Here is a 25,998-nt window from a genome sequence, read left to right as displayed (position 1 = left end):
AAGGTGGACGTTACAACAGAGGAGATCAGTAGCCAATTTGATTCCTGCTTTTGGGTTTCAATACTGTGCGCACCCAGAATGCAAAGGACAGTATTGCCACACGAGCAGCAATACCTCAGAGCGGCACCGACTCGGACGTGGCACCTTACATCAAAATACGGCCGTTAACTTGAGAGTCCTTTCGTGCTTTGTATCAGCCTGACCTAGTCTAATGTGGAGAACTTGTTCTGAAAGAAAAAGTCACTAGCAAGCATCTAGCACATCCTTTTAGACTGCCTCCTTCTGTAGAGAAACACTGGAACAACAGAAAAGCGTTCTTAGCTGCAATCAATACTCATAAGCCAAAAGGACAAAGATACAGTTCTAGTAGTTTAGCAGAAGAATGGAAGCGTTTACCCAAATTTTAATGCACAAATCAACTACCTTTTTAAAATTTGATTCAGACTTAAATAATAAATAGGTGGGCAAAATATAATGCAAGACTTACTCAGTAAAAGTGAATTTTTAATAATCTCATGAGATCTACTTAGAAAACAGGACTAATAATGTTCACAACCGTAAATCCAAACCCTTCACACACTTTTTTTTTTTTCTTAACACAGCAGTGAACTGTAAACCTGCATTTACTGGTTATCGCTTCAGTTATTTTAAATATTAACTCAAGTGTTTCCTCCTTGGCCATTTCCATTTTTAGCACCAAAATTAGCCCAAAAAGAGGTACTGGTACAGCTCGATGTTGTAAATGAATTGTTTACATATAATACTTTATATATTATACACACATACTGTACATTCACACGTCCACACAAACAGGAGGCATATTTAAATGAATATATTCTGTGTTTCAATTTGTTGTCAAAGACTTAGGAGCAATGGAAATAAAGCAGAAGGGGTAATATTTTACATAGTAGGCAACTTTAATGCTGTAGTGCACTTATAAAAAAGTCCAACTCTCCCTCCCAGCTCAGCAGCTTTTTTTTTTTTTTAATATCACTATTCAGAAGGATGCAGAAGTTATTGCCTAAATGTTATTCTATACATTTCCATCAGAATTCTCAAAAACACTTGAAATTGCTAACTAATTTACAACTTAACTATTTTTCTTGTTACAGCTTTAACTCATTGGCAATTTTGGAAGCAATGTTTTTAAAAGCTATGGATGTTCCCGATATCCGCTTAAAGCGAACTCCATTCAGGGACAGTCTTGGCAGTTTACACACCTCCATCTCCCACTGTACAAGGTTTTCCGCATGCCCATCTCCATGGACACAGAAAAGCAAGAAACGCTCTCTTTGTTCATAGTCACAATTATTGGCATCCAGGACCTTTCGTATTTCCCTCATCATGTCATTGGGATCCATGGAGCTGGTGGTTTTCATGCTCCAGGTAAAACGTAGCGACCGAGGCTTGGCTTCCTTGTTCTCGTCCTTCTGATCCACAGCTACATTGCGGCTGAAAGACAGGAATTTATTAGTTAGCAGGGTCAGTTACCTTGTCCACGTTTCATGTTAGTGAAGCAAACTAACACTCAACGCACACTACCAGTATTAGAGCAGCATCTAGAGGCTCCGGCTGCGAGCAATGCCCCACTTTCCTAGCTGCTGTACAAACACACAGTCAAGGTAAAGCATTAGCTGTTGGGGCTAAAAGGAAAGTATGGTACAATGGGTGACACAACTGGAAGTCAGTGGAGTCAGAAGCATGAGGGAAATGACCTTGTGGAGGTGTAACTACATGCAGCACTTATGACTCGATTTTAAGGCAGGTTCTGCTCAAACCCCTATTCTCGGGCCATGTGGACAGCTGAAACACCAGATCTGCGCTAGAAGTTTCTGGAACATTCAAGTAGCAGCCACTTGTGATAAAAGGGTGCTCAGCCCAGGTCATGGGAGTGCCAGACTATGGGAGGCACCCACTCATATGCAACAGGGATGAGCCTGTGCAGAAAGATCCTGGGGGTTCCTCTACACCTCCTCCAGTGCAGCAGGCTGGAGACCAAGCACTGGGAGGGCCCATGGCATGCCCCATAGATGCAAGCAAGAGGAAGGAGAGCAGATCCAGAGGACCCTGCCAGGGGTCACCCACCTACTGCCCCTGGGCCAACACGTGCCGCCCAGTTCCGGGCTGGTTTAGCTTCATCCTGGCCTTCCTGCACTGGTAAGTGTTTGAGATGGTCACTAGAGACCCATCACATTGTAGGCTATTGGGGTTACCTTCAACAGGGAGGAATTACTTAGTCTTTAAGTTGGTCAGTAATTTGTTTAATACCAACGACTGATAGAGGTAGAGATGAAATCTTTCACTGCTTCAAGCTACGCAACTCAATGCCTTTGAGGCTGAAATGCAGGAAAGAGTTGGCAGTCACTGTAAGACACCTCATCAACATAGTAAAGACAGCGAATAAGAGGCTTACTGTTACTGTCACTGTTTTAAGAGATAAAGCACAAAATATTGAGGCTGCAACTTTTTTTTTTTTAATAAAAAAAAGCTTTTCCTTTGGTAAGGATAAACAAGGTCATACAGGACAAAGGAAAGAAGTGTTCCAGAAATTTCTAGTTTGCAATGATTCTTCTACTTCAATTAAAATCAGTGGTCACGCAGCTAAAGAATAAGGAACTACATTTGGACCTCCGGGGAAAAAAAAATATGACAGATTTGCGTTATGAATATTTGCATGCTGTCAGTTGCCTCTTCACATTCACTTGTCCTCAGGACAAGAGTCTCAAATATATTGACTGTCATGCTTAAATATTTTCTGAAAATACCTAACCTAACTGACCCCAAGCCATGCAGTTTAAGTCTCATGTTGTATTTCAAAGTTCAATTTACAATATTGTCAAGCTGCTCTTTAAAATAGTTGGCAATGGATTTCTGGTTACACAATGCTTTCCTTCTACCACCATTAAGCAGGCAATTATGAAAAAGTTAAATAAAAAGCGATAACAAGGTCAGAAGTAAATAAATATCTCAGATAATCTATTTCATAATTTCACATTCTATTAGAAAGACTTCCAGTAACTGCGAGAGTCACAGGATTATGCTGTCAAATCCAGCTACATGACTTGCCAGATGTTATAAAATCCAGCAAGCAAGTTAGAGAGTATTTTGTTTTAACTTTAGGGTTTTAATTTAATAAGGCTGCAAGGGGGCAGGGGGAACACCAACTTTTATTCAATGCTCATTTTATTTTTGAAAGCTTTTTCTACTTGAAAACAGTTGGCAGAACCAGCACAAGTTTGATCATTTCTAGTATTTTTTGATATGCAGATTTTGAAAGACGAGTATAACATGAAAAATATTGTTTAACTATCCGTGATTTTGGAGATGAGAAATATCTTATCACCCTTCAGTGGTTATCCCACACGTTTGCAGCCTCACTAGAGACTGCCTACCTACACATCTACAAGACAACAGCAAATTATAATGACTAAAATGCAAAAAAACACACAAGGGAAAAGGCAACAGGAAAGACAAAAGTTTAGAACTAAGTCAGTCAGTGCTGTAATAGCCGTTTTGCAGACAGAAATGCTTCTTTGTTTAGTTTCAAAGCCTTACACGAAACAAAAGCTGCTGCCTGAAGCCACTATGCCACATAATCAAGGGGAGAAAGGTTCAAACTCACCTAAGTAACATTTTAAACAAAAATTTTACCCTCACCTTGAGCCCTCAAATCTCCCGTTCCTCTCATATTCAGTCGGGAGCCTCAATGAAAAGAATGCAGAAGCAAAAGGAAGTGGGAAAGAGAAGACAAATCTTACACTACAATATACAATATCTGAGTAGCTGCTAAAAGATACCGTGATCATACCAAAGGTGTGTTAAAATACAAAGCAACAAAGATGTAAAGAACTTGGTAGGTTAGACCAAATTCAGAATATAACATACTGACAAACCAAATGGAAGTCTATAAACTACAGTTCTTAAAAAGACCATAATTAATTTTTACAATGTATGTTTATATACATTAATACTGTAGAACTCACTGAATAAAGTTGAACTTGTAAAAGCAGAGAATGTTAAACTAAAGTTACAAACTGTGTTGAAGTTATTGTATTATTTAGTGAGTACCTCCTAAAAGAGAAATAACTCCCAATTATTTTTAGGCTAATTATATTTTAAAGTTTTATCTAGTAATACAATATATATTTGAAAAAATACCCTATTTACAGACAAGTCTGGTCACCTTGTGTGTTTGCATGCACATCAAATCTGAGGAATTATGTGTTTAAACAATACCAAATACCTTAAAGCAAAAGAACAAGATGCATACACATTTTAGCAAAGATTTAGAGGTAAATCCAAGATTTCTCAAGCTGTGGTAAGTCCATCCTATCAACTTCTACACTGACACCATCTTCAACATCTGAGTAAACTTAAGCTTTCTGTCTTTTTGCATTGATTAAAGCTATGTTGCTGATCACTACCATTTTTTAAAAGCTCACCTTCCTCTACCTTCCCATTATCGCAGTACCATGGTTCCACATCTCAGTGTTAATTTTGCTCACAGAGGAGCTACCTTTATAAGGCTCTTACCAAGCCTACAGTAAGCTAGTACATGGCTTCACTGAATAATGCAAATTATTAAAGCAGTTTGGCTGACAGGTGTCTAGGGATAGGAATGTAAGACAGTAAGCTTATATTTTATGCACAGTGGTATTTAAATCGGGCTGTGTGGGGTGTTACAAGGCTTAATTTCCTCATTTCCTTTCTTTTGGGGGTTGCAGTGAGGGAACAGGCTTGTCAGATGCCTCAGTGCAGTCCCTGTCACAAGGGAACAGACTGTGCTAGCACCGCGAGGAGCACGGCGGCAGCACTTGCTGCACAGGCTATGGAGCCTGCTCCTTGCTCAAAACCCACACTGCTACTGCAGCAGAAACCCAGTTAAGCAAGCCGTAAGTCCCTCAGCTATGAGCTGGTTCATCACACCGGCATCCGATCAGAACTCTGCTCTCTGGGGTACTGCACAGCACACGGCAAGACGGGGTCTCTGCCAGGAAACGTTTCCATTGACTAATGAAAAGCTGTCCCAAGCAAAAAGGACAAGGAAGATAAGAAGAATAAAACAACTGACAAGTCCTCAACTAGCTCTAGCACTTCAAAGCATGTTTTTAATGGTAGTCATTTTCATCATGGCATAATTTTATATACAATTGTTAAAATTCAGCTTTCTCAAAAAAGAAAGAGGGGGAAAATTGTTCCTCTCTAACACAGGAGGGCAACTGACTCAGAGCCTGCAGCCCTCCCCATCTCCTAAGTACCCGACTGCAACCAAAATTTGATGTCAGATTTCTGAAACCCACGTTAAAAGTTTAAAATGTCAACAGCACTGATGATCATTTTAGTAGACAGATTAAGATCTTGTACTACTTTACTGTGGTGGACACAGGAGAAGGTGGAAAAATATTTATAAGGTCTGCACATACAGTCCATGAACTCATCCTTTACAACAACTCTGTAGGATTGAGCTGGGAGTAGGAGGGAGGGAGCGAACCATCGCGTGTACCAACTGAACAAATCCGCACCTTTCAGATGATCTGGGAAAGGCTCGTTTCACTGGGCAAAGCACGCAACAAATTTGAAGATAGTGCTCAACCGAAAAATTGAGAGTACTTGGACTTTAAAGAGCCTACTGTGTTCCTACGAAGTGGAAGTCATCTTTGTTACAATTTAAACTTGCCAGAGGTTGTAGAAAACAGAAGCATAACCAGTCTTCTCAACAATGAATAGTCTTACTGTAACTGGAATGCGTCCAGAAAAGTCTGGGAGGAAAAATCCCTACTGATGTTTAGACCCTTTTTAGGTTAAAACTGAACAGTTTAGCTTAATTTCTAAACCACTATAGTCTAAATCTTATAAAGGTCATTAATTACAAAATACCTGCCGCTTTGAAATAATAAACACTCTTTCGTGGAAGCCTCTCAGAAAATCCTTACTTTGCTCAGTTTTTCCATTCCATTCATTTAGCAGCAGGAACTGCATTCGGTGACATGCGCCCTCAAATATGAGCCATCATGCACGCCAAGCTTTGGAGACACGTGCCAGTCTGTCTAGATACTCCTTCCCTCACGAAGGACATGGTTACGGTCCAGTTCTACAGCCCAGCACTGGTGCTTTGGGAACAGTCACTTACTGTACTGCCAGTATTGTTTCAGTGGGTCTGCAAGTCAGATGCAGCCCTGAGCCTCCTCACTGCTAATACAATCTTCACTTCTACGAGAACTGCAGATTGCTGCTTTATGTTCTAGATTTTCTGCTTTTGCTTGTATTTTTACATAAATTAATTTTATGGACCAAGACACTCCTTGGTCTTGAGAATGGAAAAAGTTATGTTCTCATTTGTCATGCCATGCCTATACACTCTCTCCTTTACGGTTTTTCCTATATGGTTTGTGAAAGGCTTTCAAAAGTACGAATGTTTCCATACATCTGTCCTGAGTTACGCTGTGTTTTCTGTTCTTTACATCTTTGTATACTCTGTGTTAAAAATCCAATAAACACAAAGAAAACTGTCTAAAAAGATATCGAAGAAGAGCAAAAAGTGCAAGACGCTACACTAAGACCAATTCATGGAAACGGAGGAAAGATGCTGCAATAAAATCCAGAACATAAAAAGTGATTTTTGCTGTCAGAAAAAAAAGTTAGACTTCCACAATATGCAGACTGGCAAGGACAGTGCACGGTACAAGGGTAATATATATATATTTTATACCTCTGTGTACCGAGCACAGTATTAGAACTCAGTAGTTTAAAAAGAAGTGACTGATATTCTACTTTTTTTCAGCTCCTTAGAACGATGTTGCAGTACTATATATATGTGCTATTGGGTTACAGTTGTTCTTTCAGTATCAAAGTGAGTTTAGGTAAGATTCATAGCATATAAAGCAAGAAGAAATTGCCGAAATCCCCAATATTTTCAATTTAATTTTGTACCTACATACAGATCAGGTACAAAGGGACACCACATGCACTTAAAACAGAATTTAAAAAGCACAGTCTGGTCCTGTGTAGGTGGTGTAAGACTTTGCAAATCTCTTATTCAAAAGACATATTCATAGAAGTTGCAGCAGCCATTTCCACAATCGTCTAAGATTCCTGGCCTCAAGTCAAAGGAGAACTTTTAAAAATTATTTAAAAAAATTACCTTTTTTAAGTTTCAAATTTGAACAGTAACCTTCTAGTTTAAAGGTGTACTCGTATTAGCATTTTTCCTCTTTCTTCACAGCAGCAGAGTAACAAACACATGCATCCAGCTGTGGAGGTTGCACAAATCCCAATCCTTTGTTTTACAAGGAATGTGACTTCAGGGAGACGAAAGCTCCCTCTTACAGAGTGGTATGCACTCCCCAGCTCACAATGCACACTGGGTTAGAACTATTGTCGCTGCTCAGTTTCATCTGTATGCTGTGTTGGATGGTTTCTTTCCCTACTAACACTTGGCACATGTTCCTTTTCTCTCAAGTCAGCTGTGACAATGCTAGCCAACTCAACCACCACCAGTTCTAAACATAGTTATGTTTGGAATAGCCCCGATTATTATTACTGTAGTGTGGAATTTACTCCTTTCATCAGGGGAGTACCTTTAGACTCAGACTGCACATAACAAACCCAAATTTAAGCAGTAATTTACCTATCTCAGGTCTCTCTAATTTAAGTATTTCCTTGAAATGATCTGACAAACTTCAAATGACAGTCACATGCACAGCCTAGCATTTTGAAAGTTAAAACAGATGTTGGGATTTTGGCCTCGTCTCCCTGTTTTTGATCAGTAGTTGGAAACTGAAAGTATCACCCTTTAAGAAGCTCCAAGATATGATACAACTAAACAGAGGATCACAAAATTCTACTGGAAAATTTATCTGTGGATCAAAATTGTATAACCACTTGTCATGAGTCATAATGGACTAAAAAGATATATAGCAGCTTGATTCATTCCCAAAGCGTAGAACTAAATTCAATCCTTTGGGCTTGAAATGTGAATTAGACTTTTGAGCTTTTCCCTTTTGTTAATAAATTTGCATAGATATTAGACTTTCTGTTCCAAAGTGAAGTGCTCTACTTGCACTCCAGCAGCAATTCACTTCAGCAAATGCATCCCATTTACAGCCATTGCATCTTCATTCAATCTTCCATACAAAACTGTTAAGATTCACCACCGTGTTCAGTTTGCTTTCTATTGTATCAATTGCAGGTAACACTTGAAACTGTTTTATAATATCATAAAACAGAGAGAACGTAAATTTAGCATCACTTACCTTTATTTGCTTGTAACCTTATGTTTTGTTTAAACTTTCATCAATGTTATCAAACACCTCATTCTTCAAACATAAGCATGCTAAGTGTATTAGTACAGAGAACAGAATTACTTTGGTACTACCAACTCTATTAAAGAAAGAAGAATTCACAAGGCATGCTTAGCATCTTTGTTATACAGGTGCCACAGATTCTTAAGTATCATCATGAGTTAATGGATTTATTCTATGCTTTCCTCTCAAGAAAGAAAGTATTTAGTTCTCAGCAGAAAGTTTAGTTTTCAGAAAACCAAGGCTAGAAAGCCAAATCTGTTGTTAATTGCAGGAGCCACTTTTTTTTTAAATATAAATAAATCCTACCTTTTGATAAACCTGAATGACATGTTTCTAAAAGAAATTAAGCCAAAATAATAATTAACAAAAAGTTTTGTACAAAATAAATTGAAAAAGCCATTTAGAGCGAAACATGCAAAAAGACCTCATTTCAAACGCACAATGAAATAACACTTCAATACATTCTGAGATTAGGCAGATGATGTAGGGTCTGAAGAGTCAAACTCTTAGCATCGCTACTTCCAAACTTAATTTTTCTGGGAAATATGCCACCAGTAGTTATTATGAATTAAAATATGTACTGGTGTCAAAACACTTCAAAACTCATGATCTGCAAGGTCACATAAAAATATGTTTGGATTTTCTTCATGTATTTCAAACAGAAAGCAAAAATCATTAACTCTACTATAATTAGATCTTGAGTATCTTCAGAGTTATGTTTCTTCCTTCCTTCATAACATTAGGTTAGCCATGTTGTGCCAAAACCTGCCTTAAATATTTAGCTGACTTAGTGGCAGAAGCTGTAACAATTGCCTAGACCAGAACATAATTAAGTCAATAATCAAAAGGATTCTGATCCCCCATAGAGAATGCTAGAATGAACTAACAAGTTTTAAGGTTTTTTTTTATTTTATTTAAAGAGAAGAGAGATAACCGTGTCCTTTGATGGGACTATCCACTTCCTTTCTAGTTTGTACAGCACCTCGTATAACAGAGCCCCAACCATAAGAGGTCCTCCAAGTGCAAACTTAATAACTGTACATTATTTAATCAAGTCCAGATGGAATTCAAACTATTGTCAAAAGTAGTGGGGAAAAACTTCTTCAAGAAAACCACACCGCACTGCAAAAGTTGAAACTCAGAGGTAAAGACAGAAGTTTGAATGCTGCCTAAACAACTGAGTGACACACAATGCTAAATAGCATGTTCCAGCACCACAAGTGAAAAGCCTGCATGTTCACAGTTTGCGCATCCACATTTGGAACGTCAGATGGAAAATTAAGTAAGGATATTACAAAAAAAAAAAAGTACAGAGAGAAAGATGTGCCAAAAGGATGTCTTTGATTAAGACTTTACTTGACAAAAAGCAGATGACTTAATTCTTAAAAAAAACCCAAACCAACCTCAAACTAATCTTTTCTCTCTCTCTCAATAGAAAAAGAAGGAAAAAACCAAACCAGGGAAGTGTTAGCTGGCAGAGAGCTGAGCAGGGTAAAACACTTTCCAAAGGCTAGACTGTAACGTTTTTGTTTTTCACAGAAACGACTCCTACATTTTTAAAGAAATTCACTCTCTATATTGAAATCAGCCAGTTGTGAAAAACTGGAGTTTGGCTTAGCATTATTTTGTAGGAATAGGAGACTATGAAGAGGATGCTGAGAGGGAGGCATGTATCATCACGGAACAGACAGGAAGAAAAGCCTCAAACAAAAGCAAGCAGGCCAAGATCAGAATGATATATTAAAAAAAATTTCACATGATGAGGAAGGTACAAAAGCATGGAGATTACCTTAAGGCAAAGATAAACAAACCCTCACTTCTGCAAACACAAGCTGTGGATATCAGAGTGGTCTGAAGTATGCGGTATGTGAACTGACAGGTTTTAAATATAGAAGGAAAATAGGTGGGTTTCAATTTCAGGGTTTGTAGGAACTAATTTAAAATCATACATGGATTTGAAACTAGAAGTCCAATTAGAATAAAAACTGTTAGTGCAGGAACAATACCTCCTTAAGCTAGGCTTTGGCTAGACCAACACACCTTCACATCAAAACCAGAATCTGCACATGAAAGGTCAAAACAGGAGTAAGTTTTTCAAGGTTTGACCAGACTTCTGCCTAGACTGAAACCATAGTACTGCCGTTATTTTAAGGTGGCCTATGCTAGCACTACTGCCAAAAGAAGCTTTTGTCTCCTGCCCCTACCCTTTCACCTGTGATATTTCTATTTGTGTGTTGCCAGCAAGATTATTCTGGAAATATTAATAGCTTAAGTGACTGGGGGAAAAAAACTGAGCTTCTAATGCTACATTAAATAACAAGACTGGGATCCTAGTTTATGCCGTCTACTGATAGACCATGCAGTCAGAGTGAGCAGCTTTTGAACCGAGCTGAAATGTTTCAGCTCTGCAGCATCTGTACCTCAGACATGAGGATGAAGAGCAGAGACCAAGCTGTCTCACTTTTTATCCCATTTGATTCAACTGCTAAAACCAAATGGCTTCTGTAACCAAAAAAAACAACCTATGAAAAAATCATAAGCCAGTAAATTTTAAGTTGCAGAAATTGTTAAGCCATTAATAAGGGAATGTGGATAAAACCACCTAAGCAATGAACTACTAGGTATGTCTACTACCCAATAAAAAGGAAATGTGTTGCATTACCATTATAAGAGGCTTACCTTCTTGTAAGTTTTGAAGTTAGTTTACTAAATAGATTACTGGAACCCCTGGTTCGAGTCTGTGAGAGTGGTGTCGCTTCATGGGACAGACTGGGAGAGGCTGGCGGTCCATTGTAGGTAGCGGTACGTCGCTCTCTGAGCTGGCCGTGGAAAGTGCTCCGACTAGCCGTTCCTCTGGGGAAACGAATACGATCAGGTGTGGTTGCACTGCTAATGCTGTGAGTTGAAGCAACAGGAGTTCTTTGATCGGGAATAGTGCTAGAGCAGAAAATAAAAAACAATGCTAGAACTTCTTCACAGAAGCACTACGGTTCTGCAGGAAACACAAACCACTACATTCTACAGTAAAGCATAAGCGGACACTTTTATATAGGCCAGGGTTGGAAATAACAACGTTATTACAGCACTGTATGGAATCAAAACTTGTAAGAAGTTAGGATTAAAAGGCTGTCGAAACAGAAACCTACATAGGCAGAAAAATGCAACAGGAGTATCTTGGAAAAGACCAGATAAACTAGGCATACAATGGTTCACTGAGAAGGCTGATAAAAGAATACATGAGTAAAGTTTCCTCCCAGGAAAGAGAAGCAATAGGTCATTTTAGTGTCTCTCCCTCCACATTCTATATATATATATATATATATATCTTTGAAAATCTTGCTAATTTGTAAGTACCCTGCACAAAATTCTCTACAAGCGAACCGCTCCAAGTAGTGAAGTCCTTCAGGATATACAGTTAAAAGTCTCCCACAAACTTTGACAATAGGGAATGTCCAATACTCCTAACACTAGGAAAGAAATTAAGGTTCATTATTGCAGGATTATGTCACAGACAGCCTGACACACCACAAGACAAATGTAAACAAGAGAAAAAAAAAAATGAGGAAACACACATCTTGTGGGCAATATATACTAGAATAATCTAGCACTAAAATTCCACAGCACAAAGTTAAGAAGCAGTGGGTATAAGTTAGTTTCACAATGATTTCAGGTTCTTACATAGGCCTGAAGTTATCTGCGCCATTGTCTATTGGAGGCAACACCATCTTCGTGTGCACAGAGGCTGACATGGACATCGACTTCTGATGTCGCAGCCGAACACTGGAGAAGGATGTAGTACAAACTGAAGCAGGGCTAGCTGCGTAAGCGAACATTTCTGTCAGGCTGTGAGGGGGTTTGGGTTCAGGCAGAGGCAGAAAGAAGAGCATGATGGACCAACAACAAACTACTGCATAGAAAAAAAGCAAACTTTTCCTTCTATTAACTGATTTATCAAAGAACACGAACTCTACCAGCCCTCTTCTACGTAAACAGCAGTAACTACCCTACACTCCCCTTAAAAAGCATCCTTATTATAGCACTTGACATCTACGAAGTGATCATTCTCTTACCATTAGCATTAGTTTGCAGTAATACCCTCCTTGACGTACAGAACCCGGATAACTACGTGTTCTGTGCCAAAGCACTAGTATAAAGCACGGATGTAACTTGTATTGGTCTTAACATTTGAAAATACATTAAAAAAACACGAACTGCACTTTCCAAAAGACTGACGATAGCTCTATTACTGCAGTGAAATACTTTGTTTTCAGAATGTATCTGTGTTAAAAGAAATCAACAGAAGTTGGGCAAGGTGTCAAATCTTGATCTACATCTGATAACTACGGGACTTCACAGTCACAATCAAAAACAACAGTATCATGATCTTTAACAAGTCCAGAGAGGCCCAAACAAAAAGGCTACTATTAATCAACCTGTACATGTAGGAGGCAATGAATAACACTTGGTGTTCTCTGAAGGAAGAGGTATGACTGTTGAAGAGCATCTCATATTGCTTGGCTGCAAACCCTAAATTCTCCAAATCACCATTCAGGCTTTGAAGGAAGGTCTACACTGCTGTCTTAGCAGAACGGCCAGTAAGCTGCCAGCTGTATAATACGTTAAAATAGGAGCATGAAATATTTTTCTGTCTTTGGGCCAAAACACTCTTTGCAGCCTTCACATTATCTAGTAACGCTAACAATGGGAGAAAACCAAGGGGTCACAAGATGTATTGGGCCTTTCAGGCTACCACGTCATATATCATTCATCTTAAGTTTGCTTTAGAAGTCAGGCACTTGTAATTCAGAAATATTGTTTGAGGTTAAGAAATCAGTAATTCTCAGTGACAGTTTCACGACACTGCATGTTCACTTCCAAGTTACTTCATGACTACACATACTGAAATTCAAGCCCTGTTATCTCATTCTGGTACATCAGACTCTGGAGAGTAGAATGCTAGTCCAGCTACAAGTATCAGCTGACCCACTTCTCAGGCTTAGCTCTCAAAGCACTAGTAGAAAACACCTCACAGCTCAGACATCAGAACTGCTAGCTAAGATGGTTAGCAAAACCTACTTCTTTTTTGTTTTGCTTTTAACTTTTCATAATCTACAAAGCTTTATCCGAGCCACGCATACATCTCTTCACACTGCGGAATCCAGCAGGATGCCAACTACAACCACTACTACAATGAAGCCTGCAACATAGCCCAGCTTTTACATTACCCCAGGGTATTAAGAAATTGTAAGGAAATGAACATTCATCTCAAAAGCAATACCCTGAGGTCAAGTAATCCCCAAATTACTGGTCACTAGCCTCTCAAGCACTTCCAGCTCCCTTTCTCTCAATTTGTTACAAACGATAAAGAATCCAGTTTTACAACATGTTAGACCCAAGTTTTATTTAGTCACCTGCCTCCAAAGATGTGACAGCTAAACGTAACAATAAGGTACCTTTATATTTCTTCCTCTGAAGCTTTGCTAGACATCAGCTTCCCTGGGTTACTAGCCTGGGAACACAGAAACAGCAAGCTAACATTCACCAATTAGTGCTAAGGCTTATTAAAAATCCGAGGCTGTTGTAAATTATTTGTGTTACGAATGATTTAAAGCAATTGCCCATCATTATGAAGAGTGCTTCACGAGTCCCCAAGTGCGTTAATTAATGCTCAGGCTTTGGAGGAAAGCCAACAGCCATCTCCAGCAGAATGCCTGTGTCAGCCACACAACATGTTGAAGTACAGATGTAAGACTTAAAAACCCTTTACTTCTATCAGTCTGGCATGGGGTCTCCAAGACTACTTTCTCCAATGTCAAGCTGACTATTGATCCTTCAAAGTTTCCATACCTTCAGAAATAACGCCCTCTCAGAATTCAATGTGCAAGATAAAAACAGAACAGGCAACATTTTAACACTCTCTACAGAAAGAATAGAGACTTTAAATGGGCGCATCTTGCCCTTTAAGGCAAGTCTCCCAAGTTTTTAGTGGGTCATAGTCAGTATCCAGCTGGCTACGGAAAATCTAAAATCCAATCTGTAACAAATCATTTATAGTAATTACTCCTGCCTTTAACATTTGCCACCAATAGACATTTCAAAAGCACAGAACGCATTTTTAACAAAACCTTGGATTTATACAAAGCTCAGGTTCTACTTCAGATCTTCCATGACAGAAGAAAAACCATTACAAGTTTCCGAAGTTACTTTCTGCGAAGTTGAGAGTACAATAATATTACAGATACTACAGAAACACCTGAAGGCAGGCAGAACTCATTCTGAAGAGCCAGTCCCATCAATAGCTATGTTTATTTAGCCTGCATTAAAGGTCCCTGGCATTTCATGCCATCAGTCAAGCCTTTGCTCAGTTATAGTAACAAAATATATTCAGACATAAATTCTGAATACTGTGCCAAATCTTTTCTTGTTTTAACCCTCTATAAAGAGTAAAAAAAGCAGTAATCAAAAATATGCAATAAAAGCTATAAAGATTTTTTTTCCCTGACAGTGAAAATACAAATGCTCAGACATTTCAAATGACCCAAACAGGGCTAAATTTTGCAAGATAAGCAAATGATCTCAATGTTAACTTTGACCTTAATGCTCATACATGACAAACCAGAAAGACAGCAGTTTGCTGAGAAATTCAAAGCTGGGAAAAAAACAAAACAAAACACAACAACTTCAAAGGACAGCTCCTTAGGAGTATGAAGTTAATCCTAAATTAAGGGGCCACCTCAATCTCAAGCATTCCTAGTAAACAGTATCTAATAACTTTTAAAAATGTAAAAATTAAACTGTAGACAAGATATTGCAAAAATATTAGTTTAAAGATGAACAAAAATGCTATTAAACCAAGAAATCAGGTAATCAAGTATGATCAGAACTATTTTAGATAGAAAGATTCATTTTTCAAAGAGAGTTTGGAAAGGGAAAAAAGCTATTAACATCAAATCAAAGAAAGGATGGTGAGCTTTAATCTAAAACTTCTTAACATTAACAAGGACTAATCAATGAAGGCTGAGACAGACACACTAAGAGACAGTACCAAATAGCTGTGCTGTACTTCACAAGACAGTTGACTGCAGGCCCAGCTGGCCAGCTAGACTTTTGGCACTCTTCAACCTTATACTTGACTTTTTCCTTAATCACTTTCAGTTTGCAGAAAGCTAGGAGGAAGAGACAGGATCAAAATCATGTTCTTTAACCCTAGGCTCCAGGGGTCAAAAAAGGGACTTTCCATTCAACATCACAACTTCACCACTCTTGCTTATAAACTGCCGAAAGGAAGGGGAAAGATTCTGTGGAAAAAATGGCAGATCTTTCACCAACTCCAACATGAGCTAGAAGAAAAGTATTTTCTTCCCACCCTTTACAATATATCACAAAATTAGGAAGGGGTGGAGAAAATTGGGAAGAGTAAGAGAGAGGTACACATTCCTCCAAGCTTAAGCATTTTTATTAAGTACTAGCTATCTGGGCGCTCTCCTGGCAACAGTCAACTACTTAATTGTTACCAGCTTTTGAGACCAGTGAAATTCTGTGAAGAACAGTTGGTTGGAATTTAAAACACCTCATCCAGCCAGGAAATTTGGTGGTATTCTTCACAGGTGTTACTCTATACCTAAATGTCTGTGTTCACTATTATATTTATTTTCTACAGCTCTCCTCAGTCTTTGGTACACAGGGAAGGATGGCACTAGATGTGGCTACGGTGCTAACACATGAACTGTTTTACTCCATTTCCACTGCATGCTCCAGTCAGGCTTTCATTCAGTAAAGTAAGAGGAAACCTGTTATTTCTGACTGTTTTTCACTCAGAATATGGAGATATCAGTGCTTCCCTTCTCAAGATGAGTTCTGCAAATACTGGGAAGCAACTAGACTACAAGGATATCCATAAGGAACGTTATTAGTCCAAGACAATGGCCTATCACCGTTTCATCTTTCCTCAGAAAAAGCTGACTTTCTCTCTGAGACTTTGTAGAAAAAAAGGTATTCCAAATAATCCCAACAAAGTACAGTTTAGAGTGAAATGTAAAAAGAGAATGGCCCAAGAGAGATGGACTTTGTAGTCTGACACTAAACAAGCCTATTCTGCAAGCATATATTGTTTGGCCACAGGAGTTAACAACGGATTTAAGATGAAGGCTGTACAAATATGACATGTATTTAACCAGAAATTAGGATCTTCCTTTTCCATTCTAAGTATAAAGACTACATGAATTAAGCATAGGAAAAAAAAAAAACCCAAACACATACTTACAAATGCTCCATAACATACTCACCTTTCATTAAGAATTACACTAGAATATTACTGATTTTTAAATTAGGCATTACTATTTTTTGGAACTGTGAAGACAAGGGACACACACCATAGGAAGACATTTCATATACCTGTTCTCCTTGCCATTTTGTATCACTGAATGCCTATCAGCAGTGGTTCTTTCACTACAAACATATGTGTTGCGCCGTGTCATTGCTCCGGGGGCAGTATTATTCTACAATTAAAAAACACAGGCTTGTTATTCCTCACAAAAGGCTTTTCTAAGGTTAAGTCTACATATAATTGAAGGCTGTTTTACTTCATGCTAGTTCTACACAGTTATAAAACTTATAATAATTAAATAAGTTAATATATAAACACCCTCCAGTATTTTTAAGGAATAATGCAATCAGAAAAAATAATTCTAACAAGTTGTTCTTGTATTTCATGTTGATGGCTCAAAATTAATATTGCTTAAAGTTTTTAATTATCAATGTTCTGAATTCCAAATTCTTAGCATGTATAGCATTCATCTACATCTGGATAGCCTATGTCTTTATAGCCTATTTTTGAAATACTTTACCACTTGTGGACTGTAGAATTTTCCTTTAAATTAAAATCATACCCTTAAACAAGATAGGAAAAGCAAAAACTTAAGAAACAAATGTGGTAAAATTCAGTGGGAAGGTAAACATGGACTTTTGAATATTACAATACTATAAAACACTAGGCAAGTTTTAAAAACAGGGAAGATTAAGTCAAATTAAAGAGACAAATCGCAGAAAATTTTAATAGGACTTTTTTAAAATATACATTTAAATACAGGCATAATACATCGAGGACAAGAGAACCAGGGGAACTTAAACTACAGACCTTACTTTAGAGGGGAGAAAAGAAATAGAATTACTTTGCCTCTGTCTTTACAGAGAAAGAGGGTGGAGATATGCCCAAGTTGGCGGTCAATTTTCCAGGAACGACTGAGAAGCTGGGTAATTCACAGATAACAGAATTATAAAAAGTTAGATGCAATTACTGTAGGAAAAGCATGGTGGTCCAGATAAACATGCACCCCCAGGTTGTAGAGGAAGTAAAAGCTGCCAAGCCTTATATTTTTTTCTCCCCACCCCAAGAACATAACACAGGAAACTGCATATGGTTGGAAATTGGAAAAAACACCTTTAAAAATTTTCTTTAAAGAAAAGGATCACAGGGCAAAGCAGGAAGCAAAATAGGCGGTTAACTTCAAACATCACTGCTGGGGAAAGTCTTGGAGGAGGCTTGCTTAAGGGAATGACTGGTCAGCACCTGGATAAGCACATGTTGAGTAAGGATGGCCACTAAGAATCAGGCAGGGGACTTCATGCTCAACTAACCTTTTGGAGTTCTTTGAAGAATTACTGCTATGATAGACGAGGGAAATTCAGCAGATTTTAAAAATAGTATTAAGAAAAGGATTCACACAAATGGTCACAGTAGAGAACCAATGGGAAGAAGGATTAAAAAAAAAAAAGAAAGGAAAAACCAGTTCAAGCACAAAAGGAGAGCAGCCAAACCTTTTTTGCTTCCGAACCTGAAATAAAACTGTTAAAGGGGAGTATTCTCAATAACCAACAAAAGCTCCTCCAGTGCCTTAAGGCAAGATATGGGCTATACAGGGAGTCTCAAGCAGTGCAATCGCAAAGACTGCTGACCTGTTATATATCTTCATGTGGATGTACAAACAAAAATGAAAAAGTGAACTGCGCAACCTCCTGGTGTTAAAAAGTACAAGGAGTATAAAGAGTATTTTAGATTAGCAGAACTATTAATTAAATCATAAGATGTATGTAGTCGTCTCAAGGGTTCCCAAGCATCCTTCACTGGATATTCCTTAGGGATAGGCATGTGCCAAGCATCAGCAGAAGTCCCCCTGGCCCCTTCCTTGTACTTTATTTCTAACACATCCCTCTTCTTCAAATTTGTTTATTTAAAAAAAAAACGTTGTTTCTTCCCTCTGGCATTGGCCATTGTGCAAATTCCCTTCTCTTTACTAAACTTGCTAGCAATGAAAGCTGTGCACCCAAGGTGAAGTTTTCTTTATATGATCATGAAGCCATGCTATGCAAGACACTTTGTGGAGCCCTTGCAAACCAATGGTACATTGAACTATTAATATTAATATTTGCATATCATTTTGTTCTGTGTTCCTGAACATACTAGAAAATGAAACACCTAGAATATCCGACTGTTTTTCTGGTGGGAAATATGCACAATAACGGGTGGCTTCCTTCTTTCCACCTGCTCCCTTAGAACAATAAGTGTTTGTTTCCCTTGAGAAGACACCACATAACATTAAAATGTACAGTGATGTTGCACATCTAGAAAGTCAAGGCAGCAATCTCTGTGCTGGATCAAACTTTAAAGACTATGCATTTTCAGGTTTGGGAGTGGACAAGTTTTGGTATTCATATCTGAAATCGGAGGAGTCTAAAGATGCACTTTCCCAGCTCTCTTTCTGGAATGCAAAGACAGAAGGATCAGTATACATTTTCTTCTGTTTGTCTCAGATTTCAGAGGTCGTGAGAGGAGATTTAAGCATTTCAAGCTTTCAGATTTCAGTTTTAGCAAGAATACAGTCTTGGTATTGGGGCCTTTCCTCTTCTTAGTGTATGACCTCCTTTCATGATTCATCAAGGAGGTTCTTCAGCTACAACTTTTTTGTTCAGACAATATACAGAATATTAATCTCTGGACATGACTAAGTTGCACAGGTGCACGGCACAGGAAGCCTGAAACTGGTGTCAACAGCAGCACGCTCCTTGATGGAATGACAACCCCTAGGGTTAGCTGCATAAGTTCATCCTCATGGCATCGTCTGCCTTCTTTGCAGGAGGTGTTGACACTGCAAAAGCACATGTTGAGACTTCTCAGCATATGCACAAGATCCAGTCACAGCACAAGGGATGAATTTGTGGCAGTCTTCCTCTTTTCCTAGACAGTCTTGTGCCCACTGCTTAGGCAGGCTATTTTCACATTAAGAGACACCAAGGCAAGAACTGATGAAAAACTTTCAAAGAATCAGCTTCTGACTTAGAATAATGAATCAATGTATTTACTTAAGGGCACTAGTATGTTTTTTGGTCCTAAATGATTTTCCAAACATACCATCTAGACTCCTCTTCCAGTTTTCTTAAAGCTATACTAAGGGCTCTGGGGCAGCCTTATTACAAGCACTGAGGAAAAAATCCAAAGCTGTGAGTAATAAACAAGTAGTTATTAAAACAAGGAGTTATTAGTTGCTGCTAACTACACAACCCCTGTAGCAGGTTTTTGTTATTAACTGGTATTTGCCCAATGAACCTGAAGATTTTTGATGTGACTTGTTCAGCTTGCAGAACTATTCAGTTTGCAAGAGTTTAAATGCTCTGTCAACTTTACAAGTACAGCTTGGAGCCATGTATGCCAACCCCAGACTTAGCTATCTGCTCTACGAGCACAGCTCTTACCCTTAAGTGCATGCTTGTAAGCTTTGTTATTTAACAAGAGCAGCACACAACTGGCTAAGGGTCTCCAGCGAGGACCAGTTCTACTACTTTTGCTGTATCTGTCAAAGTAATAATTGTTTTTAAACAGTACTTTTTCTGTCTCTTCAGTGATTTTCTCATCATATTACTGATTTTAGGACTTAAGTGCTCAGTGAGAACACAAACTCTCTCCACCTCAAACTTTGTTCAACTTCAGGACAATACAGTAACTCCAACATCTTTTTCCTTGTAGGTGCATGCCAATACTGTAAGAAATAAAACTCTCTAATAATTTCCAGGAATTGTGTAAAAAGTCAGTGCTTCCCTCCATCCCCAACAGTCGGAAAGCAAAAGACTAATCTCTAGAGTTTGCACAATCTGACATGAAGAGCTATAAACAGAGACATCACAGGCCTGATTCCATGTTCACCACCTTGTACCACTGCTTGTAAAAGATCAGCTGCACACTGAGTCAGAAGAGAGAAGTACCCTATGGTCAGGAGCTCAAATTTTTTTTCAGCTACAGTAGTATGAAATTTGAAATAAGACTACTGGAATAAAACCCCAGGATTTGGGAGTTGTGCAGAACAGCAGATCAAAATACTAAAGATACTAAATGTAAAATATGTTGTAACTGTGATGCAAAGCTCTTGAATAAGGCACTACACAATACCTGGTAATGTCCAACGTAGGGCAAAACTGATTTGATTATCCTACCATTTTGAGACTCAGTAGCTAAGAACTGTCATGTAAGAACAAACAAAATCCGAATGGTTTCTGGACTGATCAAAAACCAAGAAGAGAAAGGGCAAGAGACCACAAAAATCAGAAGAGGGTCCCCCAAAATCATGACCTCTTGTTCACATTTATGAATAACAGCTGCTGCAGTAGAAGATGTGTCTTTCCAAGGAATCTCGTTGACTGAAATCCTCCAGCCAAGTCACTATCAGCCACTGAGCTAACAGAAAATACAGAGCCAATAAAGTAAAACAAATCTTATTTTACTACTTTTGCTTCAGATTGTCAAAAAGCTGTGAGCTCAGGAAGTTCTGTTCTCATCTGTTGTAAGTAACGGTGCTGAGTATATGACCAAATGTGACAGCTTTGTGGGATAAGTTTAAAAAAAAAATCATTCCACTGCAAGTTGAATAAAGGACTAGGAAGTTATTTCTTCTGAAAAGAAGGAAGCTTTTCTATACAAAATCCCAAAGTTTTAGAAATTAAATGTTACAAGACTCAAGAGTTATTATATGAAAACAGATTTCCAACTTTGCCTCAGAGGAAGGCACCACAGAGTATACAAGTTAAAGCCAAACTGGACAAAGGATTTTCTTTCTTTTGGCCCACTGCCTACTGCTCGACCCTGTGAATTCACTAGTTATGGACCTTAGAGTGGTTTTTTGTTGTTATTGGAGTTTTCAGGTGGATAGGGGAAGCCCGCAAGGACAAAAGCCAGGCACACCGCTTTTAAGCACAGGTCGAAAAACAGCTTTGAATTGTTTTTAGAGTTACATTTGTTTGATAATCTTAATATACATAACTATGACTTGGAATAGCCTTTTTGAGAACAAAGATTATGTGGTTCCTTAAACATATGAAACTATAAAATAGGATAATATAAACAGAAAGAGGCCACAGAAGAGTAGTTGGTGATATCAGAAATAACTTATATGAAATTTCAGGAGATAGCCTTTGAGTTCAGTTTCTTCTTTTTTTGATTTTTTTTTTTTATACAAAGATTATGTCTGTTCACTGACAGCTGCTAGTGCTAATTACTAGTACCTGCTAACTACTTCAGGAATATTAACAGGTAATTTGAGTAGCTGACTGATGCGGGCGCAGGGGAAGGCAAGAGTATGAGACACCTACATTGACTCTTGATGAATGAAAAGTAAAACTAGCATCACTGATAAATCACAGGTTTAACACTTTTTCATCCCTCAAAAACATTTCATGGTTTTGATAAATAAGCGTTTCTACTTACACTAGGAACAGCCGAACTTTTCTTACGTTCAGGAATATCAGCCTTATTGGGATTGCTGGCATTTCCAAGCATTGGACTAGCTGGTGCAATTCCTCTTCCTGCAACAGCACTACTGCTGGATTTTCTTGACTGAATTCCTTCCTCTTTGAGGTCACTGTCTGTAGTACTAGTCTGGCTTCTTTTGGGATATGCCACTACTGAGGGGATGGATGGTCCAGCTTAAAAAACAAACAAAAGAAACAGAAAAATTATTTTTCTTCTCAAAAGTCCAGTAGCTATTCTTCCCTACAATGGAAATATATACATAGGAGAATCAAAATAATTAACACTGGGAATCAGAGTTGCAGAAAGGTAATTATTTAAATTATTGAAAAATGCATGTTTCAGAAGACAGTAAAATACTGTGAAAAACAAAACACTTTCCAATTTTTTGTTTCCTCTTTAAGGGGGACAGGGAGAGAGGCAATGACAACACACAGACAGGACACCCTAAAACAGGGCTCCCCGTTTTGTAATAAAACCTGACAGATTTGATATTCAAGTCAACTCTAGTAAGGCTTCCCCTTATATGACAATTCAAAGATACACAACTCTCTTCTGTTTACTTTGCTAAGGACAGGAGGGCCATAGTAACAGACAATTATTTTAATTCATTAGGCGAAGATATGACTTGATTTCCATGAAGAATTACGAATTTAACGGAGTCTTCTGGTGTTTGAGTACAGTCACTCGTTTGGCTTGGTATCATCTTTAGAATCATCTTAAAGACACTTAAGAAGTAGCTGACTCTCATTCAAATCAGAGGATACTTCATTAGCACAAAGCTGGCACAAGCCAATTTCTGATAAAATTGGGCTCCTGAGACAGGCACCTGGTGACACATTCCTGGACCACCGGCAGACTGCGCTCCTGGAGCAGCCCAGAAGAGGCAGTGGTTTGCCACCAGCCTCCCTGGGGTGTGCCAGGAACACCTGAGAATGAGGCAGCCCCTTCAACAGGCCCAAGCTCCCTCTTGCTTTAATAGGTTCCTGGACACTGTGAAAAGCCTGTGGGGATGTCAGGGTTGTGTTTTCTGCTGTCTCAATTACACCTCCTCAGAAGAGGATACATCAAGATACATCAACTTTGTAGTTAGTGTTTTAATAACAATTAATCAAAAAGTGTATGTATATACACATATAGAAAATGCATATAAAAATATATATATATACAAAAATATATTAAAAAGCATCACAAAACACAATAATGATCATCCCAGAAGAGTCCCCAAGGAAAGCAACCTCTGATGCACTTGAGGTATTTAAAAGTAGACCTAAACAGAGACTCCTTTTATGAGTTAGTGTCTGGACAGGAAGATGTTTAAGATAGTCAGAAAAACCTAAGCTACTATCCTGCACACTCATTAAGCAGAAGAGTCCTAAGTTTGTTCCTGCAGGACAATCAAGCGACACTACCCTCAGGAAACAGGAAACAAGAAATATTGGCAAATTGACATTTCTTCAAGTTGTAGACACAAGCTGACCTACTAGTGTCAAAAGAAAACAAAAGCTGAACAGACATACAAGAGCATGGGGGAGGGGTGCTGTGCTTTTAATGAAAAAGGGGGTTGCAACATTCTCTTCAATTTGTGTAACAAGACTTTCCCAGCACGGTCAGGAATGCAAGGGATGACACAACGCAGAATAAGAGAATTAAGTTGGTGTACTCAGCATTCCTCTAGATGCCGTTTTTGAAGACTTTATAACAAAATCAATTTAAAAAAAATATTCGTTATTCAGTAAATTATTTAACCACCACGCTGTGAGCTACACTTTTGTCATCCTCCTTACCTTTGGGGGATGGAGACAAATTCAGAAACTGAACAGAACTGGAAGTCACTATATTCTGCAACACTGAAAATGAGAATTGCTCACCGTGATCGCTGTACCGTCGCTGTTTCTGGCTAGAAGATATGCTTCTCTGAACTTTGTGATGAGGAGATTGTCCAGTGCTATTATTAAGATCACTACTTGGCCTAACTTTGGCAAGTGAAAGATTGCTACTGGAGCTTGAATCACTTGCATCCAACTACAATACAAATGAGAATATTAAAACAAGGGGTTCAGACAAAACAAATTAAACATTCACCACATTATGGCAGCAGTAACAGGGAGGCAGAAGGAAGATGGCTCTGGTACAAAGGAAATTTTGTAACAGCAGGGATGTTGCTTAGAGGCCCCAACTTCTCTTAGATTCTTGTTCAACTGTCTTAGGTGAAACTCAGTGGAATCTGCAGCTCCTCAAAGGACAATCAGCTAAAGAAAATCTATCTTTTCTTTCATTACTCTCTCCTCAGAGTTCTCTTCAGATTTTAAGAAGAAGAGAGGATATATTTTAGTAGAAGCCACCTCACCAACTCCTCCAGCAGAGGAACCAAGAACAACTTACTGATGCCAAGCCCTCCCAGCATCACATGGAAAGGTAATCTACAAGGCAAGAACTTTTTTAGTTTGATTGGTCCTGCTCCTTGGTTCTCTTAAAATATTTACAACTGGCACATTCACACTTGAGCTTCTAGACTAGACAGGACAGTAACTGGCATACAAAGTCCTTCAGAGGAGTAACTGCTGAGCAAGCAGGATAGTTCTAGGGAGCCTAAAGGCAAGAGTTTAGTGACTCAGATCAGAGTGAGAATAAACACAGCATCATTTGGACAGTTGACACTGATTATTAGAATAATGTGATTTTAAGTGTAATGGACTTCTGTGCAGGAATGCAATGCCTATAGCTACTGACTTAATTTTTGCTTCTAACTTTGCTTCTAACTTTGCGATTCCTTTGTTTCTTTGCATTTGTAAGAATGATACTTACCTCTGACGATTTCCTTCCTAGCAGTAAGTATGTAGCTGTGATTTCATCATACTTCATTTTACTAAGGGATTCTTGAATTTCTTCTTGAGAATATCCCATTCCTACCATAATATCTAAAAACAAACACACATTCTGTAAGTAACAGAAACACTCTGATGTATAGGCTGGCTGAGTGTTTAAGTTCAAGAGAAAGAATGGAACATTTGAAGAATTAAACAATTAAGTGTGAGAACATAAGCCTGATGAAGTATCAGTATTAGAAGATCAGTTACTTTTGCCAAATGGCAAACAAATACAGAGTGCTAGAGGGGAAAAAACCTACCCACACCATGCAAACAGTATCATATTCTGAAAAATACTTGATTACCTATTCTTTTCTGGTCCGAGATGTCTAGTTCTGGTTCAACAAAAGGTTTAAGTTCATCCTCCTCATGCCCTGCATTGATCCACCTGTCCTTCATAATTTGCTATAAAATAAAGGGTTTTGTTAGTACAATATGTTTAGCAGCAAGGAAAACAAGCTGTTGAAAGAACTCGCCCTGCCCTCCATCTACCAAACACTAAGGCCTTTTCTCATTTTTCTTTTCCAGAACAGGCCTCACCACCTACTCAGTTTCGTTTTGCTCCAGTGAGGAGAAGCAGCTATGCACATCAAGCCAAGCTGCTTCCCAATCAGCTGTATTCTAGCACATAGCTGAAAGTTAAAAGCCCATAACACAGACCAGGAGCAGTGCGACAACTCTGACTAGTAGGTCCAGGCTCAACTATGGAAGTCCAAGGAAGCCAGTACTGTTTTGGCCTTCCTCCTCCATGATGGTACACAATGCAGGCAAAAGGCAACCACACCATAACCTAGCAGTCTATACTTCCAGTTCACGTCTGAAAATCTGGAAAATGTCCTGGTGGATCATCCATTAATGCAGGAATCCACAAGGTAACCATCAGGAAAATGTGTACGACACATGCAGTATAGTCTCATGTTCATTTTGAAAGTAACTGTGGAGTCAGGTGTCTTGTAACCCCAGGAAACAAAATCTTAAAAAAGAAAGTCATATGCTTTACTCAACAACCCCCTGCTCCCAAACCCATTCCAAA

The 25,998-nt window shown here is 38.6% G+C and overlaps 1 protein-coding gene across 15 annotated transcripts in view; it reads right to left on the bottom strand.

The window, feature by feature from the left end:
• Nucleotides 1–487: 487 nt before the first annotated feature.
• MARK3 (microtubule affinity regulating kinase 3) overlaps nucleotides 488–25,998 on the bottom strand; it is a 63,707-nt gene continuing 38,196 nt past the window's right edge. For 4 of the 15 annotated variants that reach the window (XM_068399760.1, XM_068399761.1, XM_068399772.1 and 1 more), the window contains 10 exons: nucleotides 25,271–25,370; nucleotides 24,904–25,016; nucleotides 23,967–24,120; nucleotides 22,054–22,271; nucleotides 16,698–16,801; nucleotides 11,982–12,146; nucleotides 10,983–11,240; nucleotides 8,610–8,636; nucleotides 3,658–3,702; nucleotides 488–1,452 (listed from right to left, as the gene is read on the bottom strand). In XM_068399760.1, coding sequence (XP_068255861.1) covers nucleotides 1,107–1,452; nucleotides 3,658–3,702; nucleotides 8,610–8,636; nucleotides 10,983–11,240; nucleotides 11,982–12,146; nucleotides 16,698–16,801; nucleotides 22,054–22,271; nucleotides 23,967–24,120; nucleotides 24,904–25,016; nucleotides 25,271–25,370 — 1,530 coding nt within the window. In that variant the 3' untranslated portion in view covers nucleotides 488–1,106. The remainder of the gene's footprint in view (nucleotides 1,453–3,657; nucleotides 3,703–8,609; nucleotides 8,637–10,982; nucleotides 11,241–11,981; nucleotides 12,147–16,697; nucleotides 16,802–22,053; nucleotides 22,272–23,966; nucleotides 24,121–24,903; nucleotides 25,017–25,270; nucleotides 25,371–25,998) is intronic. The other 11 variants (XM_068399766.1, XM_068399767.1, XM_068399768.1 and 8 more) reach the window with 8 other exon arrangements.

This window comes from Nyctibius grandis, chromosome 4 (assembly GCF_013368605.1).
Source record: "Nyctibius grandis isolate bNycGra1 chromosome 4, bNycGra1.pri, whole genome shotgun sequence".
Taxonomy (NCBI): Eukaryota; Metazoa; Chordata; class Aves; order Nyctibiiformes; family Nyctibiidae; genus Nyctibius; species Nyctibius grandis.
Note: the sequence above shows the minus strand (reverse complement) of the source record. Positions and strands in the feature narration are given on the sequence as shown.